The sequence below is a fragment of the Megascapheus bottae genome, chromosome 28, assembly GCF_031878675.1.
Source record: "Megascapheus bottae isolate mThoBot1 chromosome 28, mThoBot2.hap1, whole genome shotgun sequence".
Lineage (NCBI taxonomy): Eukaryota > Metazoa > Chordata > Mammalia > Rodentia > Geomyidae > Megascapheus > Megascapheus bottae.
Window position 1 is genome coordinate 17,210,343 of NC_143536.1, and position 17,419 is coordinate 17,227,761.

General features: G+C 44.1%; 1 protein-coding gene across 1 annotated transcript in view; it reads left to right on the plus strand.

The window, feature by feature from the left end:
* Upb1 (beta-ureidopropionase 1) overlaps positions 1–17,419 on the plus strand; it is a 31,304-nt gene that overhangs the window by 11,826 nt on the left and 2,059 nt on the right. Inside the window, exons 3-9 of the mRNA XM_090320688.1 lie at positions 1,104–1,191; positions 4,318–4,412; positions 7,969–8,124; positions 10,160–10,329; positions 14,540–14,621; positions 15,505–15,547; positions 16,694–16,848. Coding sequence (XP_090176814.1) covers positions 1,104–1,191; positions 4,318–4,412; positions 7,969–8,124; positions 10,160–10,329; positions 14,540–14,621; positions 15,505–15,547; positions 16,694–16,848 — 789 coding nt within the window. The remainder of the gene's footprint in view (positions 1–1,103; positions 1,192–4,317; positions 4,413–7,968; positions 8,125–10,159; positions 10,330–14,539; positions 14,622–15,504; positions 15,548–16,693; positions 16,849–17,419) is intronic.

Here is a 17,419-nt window from a genome sequence, read left to right on the forward strand (position 1 = left end):
TCAGGGCCTGGGCACTGTCCTTGGCTTTCTCAAGGCTAGAGCTCTACCACTTGAGCCACAGCACCATTTCTGGCTTTTTTTTCTATGTATGTGGTACCGAGGAATTGAACCCAGGTCTTTGTGCATGCTAGGCAAGCACTCTACCACTAGGCTAAACTCCTGGCCCCCTCCAGCTCTTTTTTAACTTTTAAGGTCTGTATTTTTGCTTGGAGCCAGCCTCAGACAATGGTTCTCCACCTATGGCCTGACCTGTAGCTGATACTATTAGATAATGTGCCACCATACCCGACTTATTTATTGAGATGGAATTTTGTTAGCTTTTACCTGGTTTGGCCTCAAACCAAGATCTTTCCAATCTCTACCTGCCAAGTATCTGAAATTATAGATGTAAGCACCTGTACCCAGCCAGGGATGAATTCTTAAAAATGACCTCCTACCAATAGAACTGAATGGATCCTTCCTTTTTTTTTTTTTTCCCTCCAATCCTGGGCTTGAGCTCAGGGAATGAGCACTGTCTTTGGACTTTTCTCAAGGCGAGAGCTCTACCTCCTGAGCCATAGCACCAATTCCAGCTTTTTCTATGTATGTGGTATCAAAGAATCAAACTCGAGTCTTTGTGCATCCTAGGCAAGCACTCTACCACTAGGCCAAACCCCAGGCCCTCTTCCCTTTTTATGTTTATGTTTTAAATTTTTTTTTTCACAGATCTGGAACATGAACCTAGGGCTTGGGTGCTGTCCCTGAGCTTTTGTGCTCAAGGCTAGTGCTCTACCACTTGAGCCACAGCTTCACTTCCGTGTGTGTGTGTGTGTGTGTGTGTGTGAAATAAAGACATTTTGACATCCTACTATTCAGATCATTTTTCTTATCTGGAATATCATTATTTCTGGGCAGACAAGGGGTTATGAAATGCACAGATTAGAAAGTTATTTTTTCCGGTTGCTACAGAATGTGTGTGTTTTAATTGGAGATAAGAGTCTCATAGACTTTCTTGTCCCAGCGGGCTTTGAACCTCAATCCTCATATCTCAAGCCTTCAGAGTAGCTAGGATTATAGGCATGAACCACCAGAATCCAGCTAATTATTACTCTTTAAATCACCAGGTCTCTGCCCTGCACAGACGCATTGAGGCCATTGTGGAGGTTGCTGCAATGTGTGGAGTCAACATCATTTGTTTCCAAGAAGCATGGAGTAAGTCTTGTGCTTTCTCAGCTTCTTCAAGCAGTTAGAATACATGCTACCTGATTAAGAAAGCATCTCCTTCACTGATCAATAGAAAGTGTATTTGTAAGCAACACCAGAAAGCCTCTAATTCTTCTTTGGTCTAAGTGTCACCAGTAGTTTTTTATTTTTTTGCTTTGTGGGTCATGGGGATTGAATTCAGCCCTTTAGCATTTCAGCTAAAGGCTACTGCCCTACCCTTGAGCCAAGCCCCACTTCCCATTTCCTAGAGGTTAATTGGAGATAATTGTGTGCCCAGGCTGGCTTTGAACCTTGATCCTCAGATCTCAGCCTCCTGAGTAGTTAGGATTACAGGCATGAGCTACCTCTCCCAGCTTGTTTTAATCAGATTTGGATATCAAATCCACAACTTTGTTTATTCTAACCTACTATACTCCCTGTCCTCCTTGACTAGCTCGCTCGCTCTCTCTCTCTCTCTCTCTCTCTCTCTCTCTCTCTCTCTCTCTCTCTCTCTGTTTTATAGAATAATTTATTTAAAAGAAAAAAGCCAGCACCTAGGCCGAGTTCAAGCCCCATGACCCACAAAAGAAAAAGAAAAAAGCCAGTAGTTGGTGGTCATGCCTATAATCCAGAAGTGGAGCTGTGGCACAAGTGATAGTGTTCTGGCTTTGAGCAGAAAAGCTCAGGGACAGTGCCTAGGCACATACATAAATCAAAGGAAAAATAATACATGTACACACAGTCCATTAATCTTGTCTTTTGTAATAACCCCCAACTAGTTTCCTTGCTGCCTCTATACTGGTCCCTCTTAAGCCTTACTTAACCTTCTGATCTAAGCTAGTCCAGCCACTCACTGTCCCTACCTAAAATTCTCTATTTAGATATACTTCTGGTATCTTTTCAGATTCTAGGTTTTAATTTTTTATTATCTTTAAGTGTACAAGGGAGTTTCTATTTAATAAAGCAGTTTATGAATGCAGTGCACTTTGATCAGTGATACTTTTTAATTCTTTTTTTTGGGGGGGGGGTGGGTGTACTGGGGTTGGAATGTAGGGCTTCAAGCTTATGAGGTAAGCCTTCCATCTGAGCCACACTTGGAGCCTTTTTCCTTCAGTAAAGGTCTCATGCTTTTGCCCAGACTAGTCTTAGACTGTGATTCTCCTGCTTCTACCTCCTGGTGGACTATTATTCTCTTCTGTTACATTTTTACTTTTGAACTTCTGTTGTATTTTTATTTTGTTACTCTGTTATATTTTTACTTGTTACTTTTTTTTTTTTGGTCCATTTGTTGTAGCATTTGAAATCTGGGCCTGGGCATTGTCCCTGACCTCTTCAGCTCAAGGCTACCTCCCTACCTCTTTAGCCACAGCGCCACTTCCCATTTTCTGGTGATTAATTGGAGATAGAAGTCACCATCTTTTTTAGGTCTTTTTAGTGCTGGGCAGGCTGGCTTTGTACCTTGATCCTCATCTATCAGACTCCTAAGTAGCTAGCATTACAGGTGTGAGCCACCATACCCAACTTTATGTTGGAGTATTTGTGTGATCAGGAAAAGAAGCCATTAAAATGGAGATGGAGACATTTAGAGTCTTTAGCAAGTTGAAGAGAAATTAGAGTGGGACATGTTTATTCTCTTGGGGTGCTTGAGTCATTCTAAATGCTCTGAGAGCTGAGAATGGCCATTAAAAATATTTTTGTTATCAACAGCTTTTCTTGTTGACTTCCTTAAAATAGTTCATCTATCTTTACTGAAGGGACCCTAGGGAGCCTTAAGACAGGACCCAAGGCCCCAGGGGCTATTGTTGGCAGCACCTGCTCCCTGCTTGCGCAGCAGAGAGAACTGTAATGCCATGAAGAGAACTCTCTGGCACAGTCTTAGGGCCAGTTTCCCAGGACTGGAAGGAAACTTTCTCTGCACCTTCTATTTGAAGAATATTAGCAATCCTCAGGATCCTAAACAGGTGACAAACATTACCAGCTAATCACCACACATTTACATCATGAAGTATCCTGCCAACACTCTTTAAAAGTTGGTCAGTTCCAAGCCAGCAAAATAATAGCAGATGTTTAGAAACATCCATTTGGCTACTGCCTTTAAAACAAACAGGGTTCATGTGAGAGGCAAATAAGGTTCATGTGAGAGGGACAAGTTAAAATGGTATATTGATGGATGTAGAAATCACATCAAAGATACTGTTAGTGTGAAAATCATAGAAAATGTTAACAAAGGAGTGTATACTATATAAAGGATAAAATACATGAGAAAATAATTACATGTAAAAGAAGTTTGCAGAGTTGGTCAATTCATGGCATTCAGTACTCCAAATTACAAAGAAGAAATCAAACAGTCCAGTGGGAAATAGGCACATACCTGCACATGTTGCATATATTCCAGTTGAGGCCTGTGAATGCAACATTGCAAAGGTAGTTGAAGGTCTCTGCTCACTCCTCAGTACATTCTTTTGGTCCCTACAGACAATTGTCTGAACCTAGTATATATGTGGGGGTTTCTGAACATTTCCTTGATTATGTACTTACTGAGAGAGAGCAAATGAAAGACAGTGAGTTTAGGTTTGGGGATAGAATCTGTGGTCGAGCACTTGCCAATCATGCACAAGGCCCTGATTTTAATCCCTGGTACTGAAGGAAAAAAAAATCTAGGCTATTGCTCAGTAGAAGAGCTATTACCTAGTATATGCAAGTCCATATGTTGGATCCCAGGACCAATTCCCCACCAAAATAAAGGGAAGTTTAATTATCTACTAAATTAGACTTCTGGTCATTTGAGTTTATCCTGAAATTCTGGAAATATTGCAGTCAACTCTGGATATGTTTATAAATAGGGTATCAGGTGTGTTATTCAGGGGTTCCCAAATGACTACTTCTACTTCTTCTTCTACTTCTTCCTCCTCCTTTTTGCCAGTCCTGGGGTTTAAACTCAGGATGGGCCTGGGCAAGCACTCTACCATGAAGCCACATCCCTAGCCCCCAGACTTCTTAAATGGCTTTTCTTATTTCTGAAAGAAGCCACTTCCATCCTGGGAGGGGGAGGGTCCCGGTGGTAACTTGCTGCCGGGCTGAGGACAACCGGCAGAGTCCCTATGTGTTGTGACTCAAACCCCTCTCTCCTTGCAGCTATGCCCTTTGCCTTCTGTACAAGAGAGAAGCTCCCTTGGACAGAATTTGCTGAGTCGGCAGAGAATGGGCTCACCACCAGCTTCTGTCAGATGGTAAGACATTAACTGCTCCTGGGGTTGCAGCTGCCAACCTGGGGATCACAGTGTACTCTGTCGGATGTGACCTTACACCATGGAAAATGAACCTGCCTGGTGTTTTGCCAGATAAGATTAGATAAGACAGTTTACACCTTTGTGTGGTGGGCGGGGAGGGAGGTCTGCATGTACTTTCACTTAAATTTATAGTTTCAGAGCTCAAAGAGCCATTAGTGTCTTTGTTAGGTGAAGTTATTGCAAAGCCCAGAGAAACAGGGGTGTAGTTTTTTTTTTTTCTTTTTTAATGTTTATGCTGGTTCTGAGGCTTAAATTCAGGGCCTAGGCACTGTTCCTTGGCTTTTTTTTTTTTTCCAGTCCCAGGTAGTGAGCTCAGGGCCTGAGCACTGTCCTTGGGCTTTCTCAAGGCTAGAACTCTACCACTTGAGCCACAGCACTACTTCTGGCTTTTTTCTACATATGTGGTACCTAGGAATTGAACCCAGGTCTTTGTGCATGCTAGGCAGGCACTCTACCACCAGGCCAAACTCTTGGCCCCTGTCCCTTTTATTGAACAAGGATGGCCCACTACCATTTGAGCCACAGCTTTACTTCTGACTTCTTACTGGTTAATTAAAAATAAGAGTCTCAGGGACTTTTCTGCCTCTGCTGGTTTTGAACTGGGATCTTTAGGTCTCAGCTTTCTTAGTAGCTAAGATTACAGGTGTGAGCTGTAAACACCTGTCAGGAGATGACTTCCCTAGTAAATCTGACAAGCGGCAGATCTGGCACTCAGGGGCGAAGGACATTTCAGAGCTTTCTGATTGATGTAGATTTTTATTTATTTATTTTTTTTGTCCATTGTGGAGTTTGAACTCTGGGTCTGGGAGAGGCAGAAAAGTCCCTGAGACTCTTATTTTTAATTAACCAGTAAGAAGTCAGAAGTATCAGAGCATCAGCTTAGTAAGCTCAAGGCCTTGAATTCAAATCCAGTACCATGAAAAAGAAAGAGTTTTATGCTACACAAATCATTTTAGCAAACCTAATATTTTTTAAAAAAATCAATAACATTTAGAGAAGTGAGAGATGACATTTTATTTTTATTCTCAGGTCTAACAAAGAAAGGAACCACTCATTTCATTTCTCTGTGTTTTCTTTCAGCTATGCATGTAGTTAGGGATAAAGGGCATGGGGACTGGTGCTCAGAGCTGTAGTCACAGTGATTGTGTCAATACTGAGTTTCTATTCTAAACATTGGTTTCTTAGGGCAATGGTAAAAAAAAAATATTGGTTCTTTGCTATGGATAAAGCAGGCAGGAAACTAGAGAGGAATCTATTGAAGTTGGTAAGTCTGACGAAAGGCTGGTGGGAAGGTGTGAATGAGAGCTGGCATGGAAAGGACACTTGTCAGCTTTAAGCAGGAACAGGGACCCAAGATCTCCCTGAGCATAGCCAGTGAGCTGTTGCCATCTAAATATTCCTTTCTGCTGGGCACCAATGGCTTACGCCTGTAATTCTAGCTACTCAGAAGGCTGAGATCTGAGATTTACAGTTCAAAGCTAGCCCGGCACATGAAAGTCCATAAGCCTCTTATCTCCAATTAACCACTAGAAAGCTGGAAGTGGCACTGGGACTTAAGGGTAGAGTGGTAGCCTTGAGCTGAAGAGCTTAGAGATAGTGCCCAGGCCCAGAGTTCAAGGCCCATGACTGACAAAAACAAAAAAACAAAAAATATATACCTTTCTCTCTCCACTGTCATTAACTCTAGAGGCTATGCTGGACCAGTTATAAGAGAACACGTGACCAGTTGGGATGCTCACTTTATTATCACTAGCTCCTCATGTTCTTGAGGCCAAAGGAATTCAGTGCCTTGTTAAGACTTGAACGTATTCCAAAGAAGATAAAGTTTAGAAACTGAATCCCCAGTAGAAACATTATGAGAGTGTGAACGTAATTAGGCCAAGAGGGATCTGCTCTCATGAATGGCTTAACATCAATACCTCAAAAATGAGTTTGTTATATAAGGAGGTTGGGGTTGGGGGTTCCTGCTCTCTAGTGCTCTCCTGCCCTTCTGCCTTCCATTATGTGATGAGACAGAAGGAAGAGTCTTGCCTAGTGCAGGCTTACTCCAAGCAGGACTCTCCACCCTTCAGAAGTATAAGAAATCAACCTGTTCTTTTTAAATGACCGTCACTGGTAATCTGCTATAACAGCACAAAATAGATTAAGACAGTGGGGGAGGTTTTTGTTATTTGCATAGGAGAAAAGTACAGTGATTAATATCGTTATCTTATGATGATCACATGTACTACTTGTTTAATTGGTCATGGGGTTTGAACTCAGGGCTTGAATACTGTCCTTGAGCTTTAGTGCTCAAGGCTAGTGTTCCTTTGAGCCATAGCTTTGCTTCCAGTTTGGGGTGGTTAATTGGAGATGAATGTCATGGACTTTTCTACCCAAGCTGGCTTCAAACCGTGATCCTCACACCTCGGCCTCCTGAGTAGCTAAGATTACAGGTGTGGTCCACCAGTATCTGACTTCACATGTACTCTTAAGTAGTAAAATGTAAGTAATATAATGTATGCTCATGCTGTTGTACAACAGATCCCTAGAATGTCCTCATCCCGTAAGTGTAAAACTGAATCAGTTAGGTGCCAATGACTCACACCTATTAAACCTAGCTACTCAGGAGCCTGAGATCTAACGATCCCTGTTCAAAGTCAGCTTGGGCAAGAAAAGTTCATGATACGCTTATCTCCGATTAATTAGCAAAAAGGCAGGGCTAGCTGTCATAGGGCTCAAGTCATAGAATGACAGTCTTGAGTGAAAAAAAAAAAACCTATGAAACAGCTCCTAAGCCTTGAGTTCAAGCCCAGTACTGGTACAATAAATGAGTAACTAAATACATAATATAAAACTGAACCAGTGGGAGAGTACCCCCACATTTCTCTCTGTTCCCAGCCCCTGATACGTGGCTGATTTCATTTAGTGCAATGTCCTTTAGATTCATTCATGTTATCAAATGTGACAGGATTTCCTTACTTTAAACTTAAAATATGAATACTATTCCAGCATTTCCATATATAATATTTTGTTCATTCATCTGTTGCTAGACCCCTATTTGGTTTTCTTCTACCTCTTGACTCTTCTGAATAAGGCTTTAATGAACATATTCTCTCCTTTCCTTTGGATATATACCAAGCTGTGTGATCATATAATTCATGATTGTTTCTGTTTAAGCAAACTCTATATAGTTTTTTCAGTGGTTGTACCATTTTACATTTTCACTAGCAGTGCACAAGGATGATAATGATTCTTAATATAACTGAGCATCTATACCAGGACAACATTGGCAATTAATTTTTTATTGTATTATATTGTTGGGGTGATATCTAGAGGGGTTACAGTTATATTCATCAGATAGTAGGTATATTACTTCTTGAACACTGATACAACTATGGCAAGTGCTAGCTCCAAACCAAGCTTTAATTATTTGGAAGTATCAGAGGTCTCCAATTAAAAAAAATAGGACAACTTATTTTCAAGTGGAACTGTGATAACCCTTTTTTTTTCCCAGCTGGCAAAGAAGCATGAAATGGTGGTAGTATCTCCCATTCTGGAACGAGACAGAGGGGGCATCCTGTGGAACACAGCTGTGGTAATCTCCAATTCTGGAGCCATCTTGGGAAAGACCAGGAAGAACCACATCCCCAGAGTGGGTGACTTCAATGAGGTGAGCTGCCTGTCAGATGACAAGCCTAGCTTGCTTAGCCTTTGGTATATGAAATACCTTTCCATACGGAAGTTCTGTGTTATACAGTATAACATGTAGCAGAAGACGAATAGATCTCATGACATAGCCCTGTATCACATAGGCAGATGAGATTTAAATGGTACTCAAGTGAACCACAAATGTTTTTAGCCTGGTGAGGGGTGTGTGTGTGTGTGTTTTATCATAACCAGAGTTGGCTTTTTGAAATTCTCCTTTGCAGTAATTGCTCCATAAATTAAAGCCAAAATAGCAGTACACAGATGTAAAATGATTCCTGTGACCACTTGGGCTCTGCGTTCCTAGTCACCTGTGATCTACCAGTGTTAGTTTTAGGGATGCTGTCCCTTGTCCATGGCTCATGGTGTCTACGTTGGCCAATGTCCATATATCAAGTGAATAGGAGGTGGATGTGCCTGTCTGCGTACATGGTGTCTACACTGAACTCCTTACACCTGTGACTTAGACATAAGATGGGAGGCCTGGGGCTGGGAGCGTAGCCTAGTGGTAGAGTGCTCACCTCGAATGCACAAAGCCCTGGGTTTGATTCCTCAGTACCACATACACAGAAAAAGTCAGAAGTGGCACTGTGGCTCAAGTGGCAGAGGGCTAGTCTTGAGCAAAAAGTGTCTGAGGACAGTGCCCTAGTCTTGAGTTCAAGCCCCAGGCCTGACACACACACACACACAAAGATGGGAGGCTGTCTTGAATAGGTAATGTCAATCCATAGGTGTGTGAGATGAGAGAGGATGTTTGAGGGAAGGATATGAATTTAATCCCAAAGTCACTAAATCTGGACATGATTTTCCAGTAATTATGGTAGGTCAAGATTTCCTGTCTTTCAATCTCCCATCCTGATTATGGGAATTCAAGTCACTCTCACACTGGTCAAGCAGGTGAGAAATCACCAATGTCCCTAGAGAGAGAAAGCTCAGTAGATGTGTTATCTTGAAATTGACCTTTTGTTCCCTGTGTGCATGCAATACAGGGAAGAGGACCTATCTACTCATTGTCTACCACATGTACAAATCCTGGTTCTTAAATGACCCAGTAAATTCTGAATTTCACTAGAATCAGTTAAAGGTTCCAGTTGCATATCTATTTAGGATCTAATTTTCCCTCTAGTCCTGATAATGTTCCATAGCCAGCACCCTGAGGGGGTGGGCAAAAGAGGTAGAAATGGGACAGTGAGGTTTGTTTCTGCTTGTTCTTCAGGTGCATTCTTAATCCCGACATGATGCTTAAGGCATTTTGTGGCAGGTTTGGTTTTTACCACAGACTTGGTCTTAGTAGCTGGGCAAATCCTATGCCTTCCAGGAAAAGGAAAGTTGTATTTTCTTCCCCTCCCTCTTAGGGCATAGATGAGTCCATGACCACAAGCTGTGACATTTGTGTAAGGTCATGTGGTTGCTGAAGACATGAACTGACTCACGTTAACATTGCTCACACCTCAGCCTTTTTTATTGTTGAAATATAGGAAGTTGCTTTTGGAATTTGTGGGACATGTCACAAAGATTGTGGGTAAATGCTTAAGCCGGAGTTATTTCCTTTGAGGTTTCATGTGTATTAGAAAGAGACAGACAGACAAAGTATATCATATTGAAATTTTGGAGTTGGGCACTGGTGGTCCATGCCTATAACCTTAGCTCCTCAGGAGACTGAGATCTGAGGATTATGCTTCGAAACTAACAAAAGCAGGTAAGTCCATGAGACTCTTCAATTAACCACCAAAATAACTGGAAGAGGAGCTGGCTGAAAGTGGTGGAGCTCTAGCCTTGAACACAGAAACTCAAGGACAGTGCCCAGGTCTTGAGTTCAAGCTCTACAACTTACAGAAAGAGGGGGAGGGGAGAGGAGGGGGAAGGAAGAAAGGTAAAATTTGAAACTTAAAGTTGAGCCATATCTGAAGTATTACTTTCTACTGTGTCTAAGAAGATGGAAAGTCTTATAGCTCAGAGGCATTAATATAAAACCCTTTGCTTTTTTTTTTCCTTTTCAGTCAACATACTACATGGAGGGAAACCTGGGTCACCCTGTGTTCCAGACCCAGTTTGGGAAGATTGCAGTAAATATTTGCTATGGGCGGCACCACCCCCTCAACTGGCTCATGTACAGCATCAATGGAGCAGAGATCATCTTCAACCCTTCAGCAACCATCGGAGAACTCAGGTCACTTGGGAGACAAGATCTAGGGCCTCCCTAGGACTTAGATACCACCTCAGGTCTTTGCTATGATTAAAGCAGATTGGAAATTGGATGGGAAGTTTTGTAGTTGATATGCCAGAACTAAAAAAGAAGCCAGGCGTGGTGGCGCACGCCTGTAATCCTAGCGATTCAGGAGGCTGAGATCTGAGGATCGCGGTTCAAGGCCAGCCCAAGCACTATGAGACTCTTATCTCCAACTAACCACTAGAAAATGGGAAGTGGTGCTGTGACTCAAGGGGTAGGTAGGGAGCCTTGAGCTGAAAAGCTCAGGGATAGTGCCCAGGCCCATAATCTAAGCCCCACAACTGCCCAAACAAAACAAAACACCTCTGAACTAAGACTGGTGGGAGGGCGTGAATGAGAGCTGGTACTGGAAGGGACACTTGCAGCTTTAAGCAAAGACAGGGACCTCCTTGGGCACAGCTGCTAGTGGTGCCTAGCACTTGGGTGCTTTCCAACCTTGCCTCCTAACAAGTAACAGAGCTCTGGGAATTTATATGCAAATATTTCTGTCCTCAGCTCACATCCTCCAAGGCAGGATGCCTGCAGCAGTTGGCGCTGGCTTCCACAAGGTGTCCTGTGTTCAGGTTTTAGCAGTGCCATTCTCAGTGCTGAAGTGGGGACAGCGGGGAGGCGTGCTGGACGGCCCAGTGCTTGTTTTTCTTTCCCTAACAAAGAAATTTGGGGAGAATAGTTTATTCCTTCTGTCTCCTTCCTTTTCTCCCCCTTTCCCTCTTTCCTCCTTCTCCCTCTTCTTTCCTCCCTCCTTCCTTTTTTTCCTCCTCCTTCCTCCTCTCCGTTCTCTTTCTCATTCTTTTGTACTAATACCAGGGCTCAAACTGAAAGCCTTATGGTCTTGCTTCATTCACAGCTGTCACTCTACGATGTGAGCCACACATCCAGTCCTAAATTTTTGCTGGTTCATTAGAAATAGACTCCCCAGAATTTTCTGTTGTGCTGAGGAAGCCAGCATCCTCAGTTCTCCATGAATAGCTAAGGTCACAGGTGTGAGCCGCTGGCACCTGGCTTGGGGAGTGTCTTCCACATGTTAGAGTGTAATGTTTAGTTTGCCTTTTTATTTGAGCATGATGCCCCTTCACAAGTAGCATTCCTTCCCGTTCCGAGTTTGCACAGCACGTCTTTAGCTGAGCCAGAATGTGGGTCTTTAGTTCCTTACTTCACGTCCACCCTCCCCCCCATTTGTGCATCCAGAAATGTCACTGGGTCTAGAAATGTCACCATTAGCTAGGAGGAAAAAATCGAGCCTTGGACTTTTCCCTTCAGTGAATATACCAGGGCCTCTTGGTGACTGGAATATAAGATACAGCAATCATTGGCAGTTGCAAAGCAAGGTGATTACTGATCACCTTATCTACCCCCTAGGCCTGGGTAGAAGGAATCCCTTTCTACCAACTATATGTAAACATTCTAAGAACTCTATCTTCCCTAAAGTAGTCTCAGAGGAGGCTGAAGCCTAGCTCCTGGGCACCTGAGCCAACGCAAACAAAACTGACTACAGACCGGACAGGCTCCTCACTGGTGATTGCAGAGGCCCTCCCTGACCAGCTGTCTTAGGCTTTTATTAGGCCCCATTAAGCAAACAGAAGTAACCCAGGCCTGTCAGTGACTGCTTATGTTCTCTACAACTTATTAAGCTTATTAACAATGACTTATTTCCCTTCCTTAGCCAAGAACATCTAGCCTTCAGCTTTTAAGAGTGTGGCTAGGCCAGCGGTAACAACTGTAGCAGATCTTTGGGGACGATGTATGTTTCACACCCCTTGACCAGATAATGATATTTCTAGAACTGCTTATAGCCTGAGGAAGTGATGTAAAAAGGAGGATGAGGCTGAGTATGTGAAAGCGTTTGTGACAGCATTATTTATAATATAAAATCTGTCAAAGAAATGTCATGGTTGAGGAAATTTCATGGGTTATTGCCACTAGAAAGAGACATGATAATGGTAATGCAAGATTATAACAAAAGCCTATGAACAATTAAACAACGCAGGGGCTGGGAGTTTGGTCTAGTGGTAGAGTGCTTGCCTAACATGCACAAAGACCTGGGTTTGATTCCTCAGTACCACATACATAGAAAAGCCAGAGGTGGTGTTGTGGCTCAAGTGGTAGAGCTCTAGCCTTGAGGAAAGCCCAAGGACAGTGCTCAGGCCCTGAATTCAAGTCCCAGGACTGGCAAAAAGTGCATTGAGACTGATCCAAATACTGTAAAATTTTTTGGCCATAGACAAGGATGGTCATGTGATTATAGAAAAATGACAAAGGGTAGTTTATTAGGATGGTGGATAAGTCTTAAAATGAGTATGTAACAGGTAGTGTTTTTACAATACAACATTAGGCACTCCCATGTTCAATCTAGATTTAAAGCCATCCAACATCTCTGGAACCTGTAGCCTCCTTATCAGAGATAGAAACATACATGTGCCTGTACTCTGTATGAATCAACAAGGAGTCCTTACTCATTGTAGGTCTCACAGCTGTAAGTCAACAATATACTGTGTTTTTTCATTCAGTGAGCATCCTGAAAATCCCCAGGATGTATATGGCACTGTCCACATTTTGTTTAGTATCAAAGTCACTATCCTGCTTTCCCTGCTCTTATAATTTTAGGGACTTGCATATGATATACTGGGAATATGACAGATACCCCTGTTCCATCAGATTCTCAATTCACACATACACTGGTCTCTCAAACTTTCTGCTTCCTTTTCTTCTTCATTGATTTTTAAGACCATTTCATTCCATTGCCAGCTGTGCAGTTTGGGTCCTGTGCACATCACCTCCCTGGAGAATTGCAAGAAAGATACTTTATAGCAATTATCCCCTGCATGCCTATTTAATTCCTTAAAATGTCATCTGTGGGTGTGTTTCTATAAAACTGCTTTCTTAAAAGTTTTGTCAGCTTTGGCTTAGCAGCTGGGGGAAAAATATCCCAACAAAATGAGTTCCCTCAGTCAAGCTCAAGATTTTCTTTTTTCCAGATTTGTGAATCCTCTTGAGCAGTAGGCCATGCCAATCACCCACTCCAACCACCTACTTTCTAGTTGAAACCAGGTGGATGGCGACAGGAAGATTCCGGGACATTTTGCTCCCAGTCACTAAGTGTTTCTAAGAGGGCAATTGCATCCTCCCATCTAGAATATTAGTGACATTCCTTAAACAAGAGATAATGACCAGCAAGCTTGCTGAATTCCATGGCACAGTTCAGTTGGTGGACTGAAGGAATAAAAGTCTCCCATGGTTCTCTTTCTGTGATGGGTGCTAGATGGAAGAAGGCCCCCACACAGCTCAGCTGTGCCTCTCTCAATAAGAGAACCAGGGAGCCCTTTGGTTAGAGACTAAGTGTGCAGAGGAGGGAAATGGCAAGGTATTAGGCAACAGGGACCAACTGAGAAGTGGGTAGCATGTGACACCTCTGGCCAGTATCATTACTTAAACTACCTTTTCCTGCTTTACTCTGAAACCCTGCCCTTTGGAGACTCGTGTAAGGCAGCACAGCAGGGTAGGACTGAGAGGGATGGTACTGAGTGCTCACAGGCCAGGTACCAGCTCCTTAGGCCCCTAGCTCCTCTGAGAATCTGAGCTCAGCCTGGATGATGGACGTCCCAGAGGGAGGGAAAGAATTGGGCAACCTGGCAATTACTGGATTCACACCATATGGGGCTTTGTCTGCATTGCGTGCTCATTTACTTTGCAGCCTTGTTTTGAGGAGGTTGTGGAGGAAGGAAGACACTAAGGCTTAGAAAGAGATTGCTCTATGGTCGTTTGCCTCTCCTGGTAAACCACAGCAGGCCTAAAGCTGCCTTAGGCTTATAGTTAGCCATCCCCCCTCCAGCCCCGAAAAGTTGCATGAGCTCAAGCAAGGTGTTGAGAACAAGCTGATCTGCTTGCAGAGTGCTTTTGTTTTTGTTATTTTGTGGTGTGTGTAGCCTAGTCTGACCTCAAATTCATGATCATCCTCCCCCGGCCTCTCAAGTCCTGACAGTACAGTCTTGTGCCACTGTGCTTGGCTCTACTCGCAAGTTTGAGGTGACCCACAAGTACAGTGATCCTTCCTGGCTGTCCCCACCACAGCAGCAGGCTATAGCCCCAGGCCGAGCATCCACTGAGCCAGATCTACAAGTCTCCAACCTTCTCCCTCCTGTTCCTCTTACAGTGAATCCCTGTGGCCAATTGAGGCCAGAAATGCAGCCATTGCCAACCACTGTTTCACTTGTGCCATTAACCGGGTGGGTGAGGTAAGTCGTTGAGGAAGGGAGCCACTGTCCTGTGGTCTTGGTGGGGGCACATCACAGGTGCCGCCCTGTTCTTCATGCATCCATGGCTGCCAGCTCAGAAGGGGAAACTGGCTTCATCTGGTGCATTTTTTTAATGTTTTTGTTTTAACCAAAATCATTCTGAGAGTATCTTTGGTTTTGTGGTTCTGTCACTCATTGCCAAGTTTTCTTCTTTGACCCCATGAATGAATCCCATGAATTGAATAGTTTTGGTAGATATTTTTTGTTTCATGCTAACCCTCTTCCTCCTCTGTCTTTTGGGTATGTGTGTCCCTCACAATTTGAATCTAGGGCCCTGTACATCTGAAGCATGCCTACTATACAATAGCCACACTTTCAACCTCTCTTCCTTCTTCATAATCAGATTTTGTTAAACTCTCATTAAAACATCTGAGCAGTCTGAGAAAATCAAAGTTCCTACACATCCACAGTGTCGACTGCCTTCACACATTTGGCAACATAAACTCCATACTTTAGCCGTCTAGGGTCTCAGTACTTTAGGAAGACTAGACTCATGTGTTTTCCACAATCCTAAAGTCTAGGTATCCAGTATCTTTTTTTTTTCCTCCTGGATTACAAATTCCTCATAGACAAAAAAAAGAATCTGTCTACCTCCCTTGTCAAATTCCTTGCTGGCTATCCAATGCTCAGTGCTCAGTGAGACATTTATCAAGTACATCTTGTTTTTCTAGAGAGTTAGACCCTTGTACCTCCCTCAACCATTTCTTAGCTAACTGCCCCTCAGCAGACCCACTGTTGTTGCTCTGGACAAATGATCTGGAATGCATGTCACAGTGGTGCCACCCACAGGCTCTTTCTGACCTTGCTTGCTTTTCCTTCACAGGAGCACTTCCCCAATGAATTCACTTCTGGAGATGGGAAGAAAGGTAGATTCCATAGACTCTCGTGTTGGTGGGTCCCACCCTCCCACTTTCCATCTGCTCACTCCTGGCAGGGTCTGCCCCACAGCCTGAGTCTGCATGTCTGGCAGCACAGAGGAGACACTGACTCCTCTACTTTGTTGCCTGTGGTGGGCGAATTTCTGTGGCATGGCCAGTAATCTTGGACTTGTGATTACCTCATTCCCCCAAAAGGAGGATGGTCATACTCTCCCAGAACTGTATGAAAATGTGTGAACTTCCCATAAGGCAGCTCCCTGCAACCCACAACCCCTTCCCCTCCTTTCCTTGCCACCACCCACAGCTATCCAACTGGCCCTTGAGTCAACAAAGAGAGCCTTAGATTTCTGGAGCCCACAGCTTGTGTTGATCTGTGATGCCTCACAACACCTCTGCAGGAAACCTACACAGATCCTATCTGGCTTAGGATGGGAAAGGGTTTCCTTCCTGCTTCAGTGTCTCCATTTCCTGGAAGTGGGGGGGTGTCCCTCCCGAAGAACCTAGAGATTTAGCCAGATGTTGAGATCCATTTTCTTCCCAAGAAAAGACTTCTTAAAGGGATTCCACATTCCCATCACCAGTCCCCAGATGACAACCCAGACCTGCAGTCTTCTATATCAATTAGCCTACTGGCCACGAATGTAGGAAAGAGGCAGAAGGATGAGTGTCTTACCTACATAGGCCCAGCCCTGCAGCCACAAACTCTTCACAGCCTCTGGAGTATCCCTTGGCCTCCCATGACTGATGAGAGGGTCAAGGGTGGGGGGCTGGGGTAGTAAAGTGACAGAGATAGCAGGACAGTTTACTTAGCGGGACACCACAGGAAGTGGGTCATACAGGAAGCCCTCCAGTGTGGGTGGCTAAGGTTGATAATGAAGAACCAACACTGCTTAAGGATGACATTTAGAAAGTGTCTCAGGGTCAGAGTAGAATGACGCCAGGGTTACCTTTGCAGATGTTCAGGTAGATGTAGATGTTTAGGCAGGAAGAAGGAGGCAAGTCCTTTGGGCTTAGGCATTTGCCAGACTCTGGGGAGGGTGATGTCGACACTGTTTTCCCTTGGTGTGGATGCCCTGTGCAGAGCCCACACTGTGTCTGTGCAAGCTTGTGATTGCTTCCTTTTGCTTCTTAAAGCTCACCATGACTTTGGCTACTTTTATGGCTCGAGCTATGTGGCAGCCCCTGATGGCAGCCGGACTCCCGGGCTGTCACGTAACCGGGATGGGCTGCTAGTTGCTGAGCTCAACCTCAACCTCTGCCAGCAGATGAATGATGTGTGGAACTTTAAGGTGGGTGCCCAAGCCCCCTCCTGCTGCTGCTTTATCTCCCTCCCCTCCACTCCTCTTCCTCCCTCCCCCCCCCTCTTGTGTCAGTCATGGGGCTTGAACTCAGCCTGGGCACTGTCCCTGAGCTCTTCAGTTAAAGGCTATCGCTCTACTCCTGAGCCACAGGGCCACTTCCAGTTTTCTGGTGGTTAATTGGAGATAAGAGTCTCATGGACCTTAGTTGTCCAGGCCGGCTTCGAACCCTGATCCTCAGATGTCAGCCTCCTGAGTAGTTAGGATTACAGGCAAGAGCCATGGGTGCCTGGCTCCCTCTCTTCCTTTTTCATCATCCTGCCTATTGGGTCAGAAATTGCAGTTGCCTGGTTTATATTCAGACAACCTGCAGGGAGCCAGGCCTCTGCTTCCCTACCGCCTGCAGGGATGAGCCATTGGATTGAATGATGCACCTGCAGCAGGCCTCAAGTTCCCCTCTCATCTGATTTAGAGTGTAGCGCCTTCACACAAATTAATCTCAATTTCATTTGTCCAGAGACTCGAGTAGATTGGCTTCTGTAATCCTTTTTTCCTTTCCAGG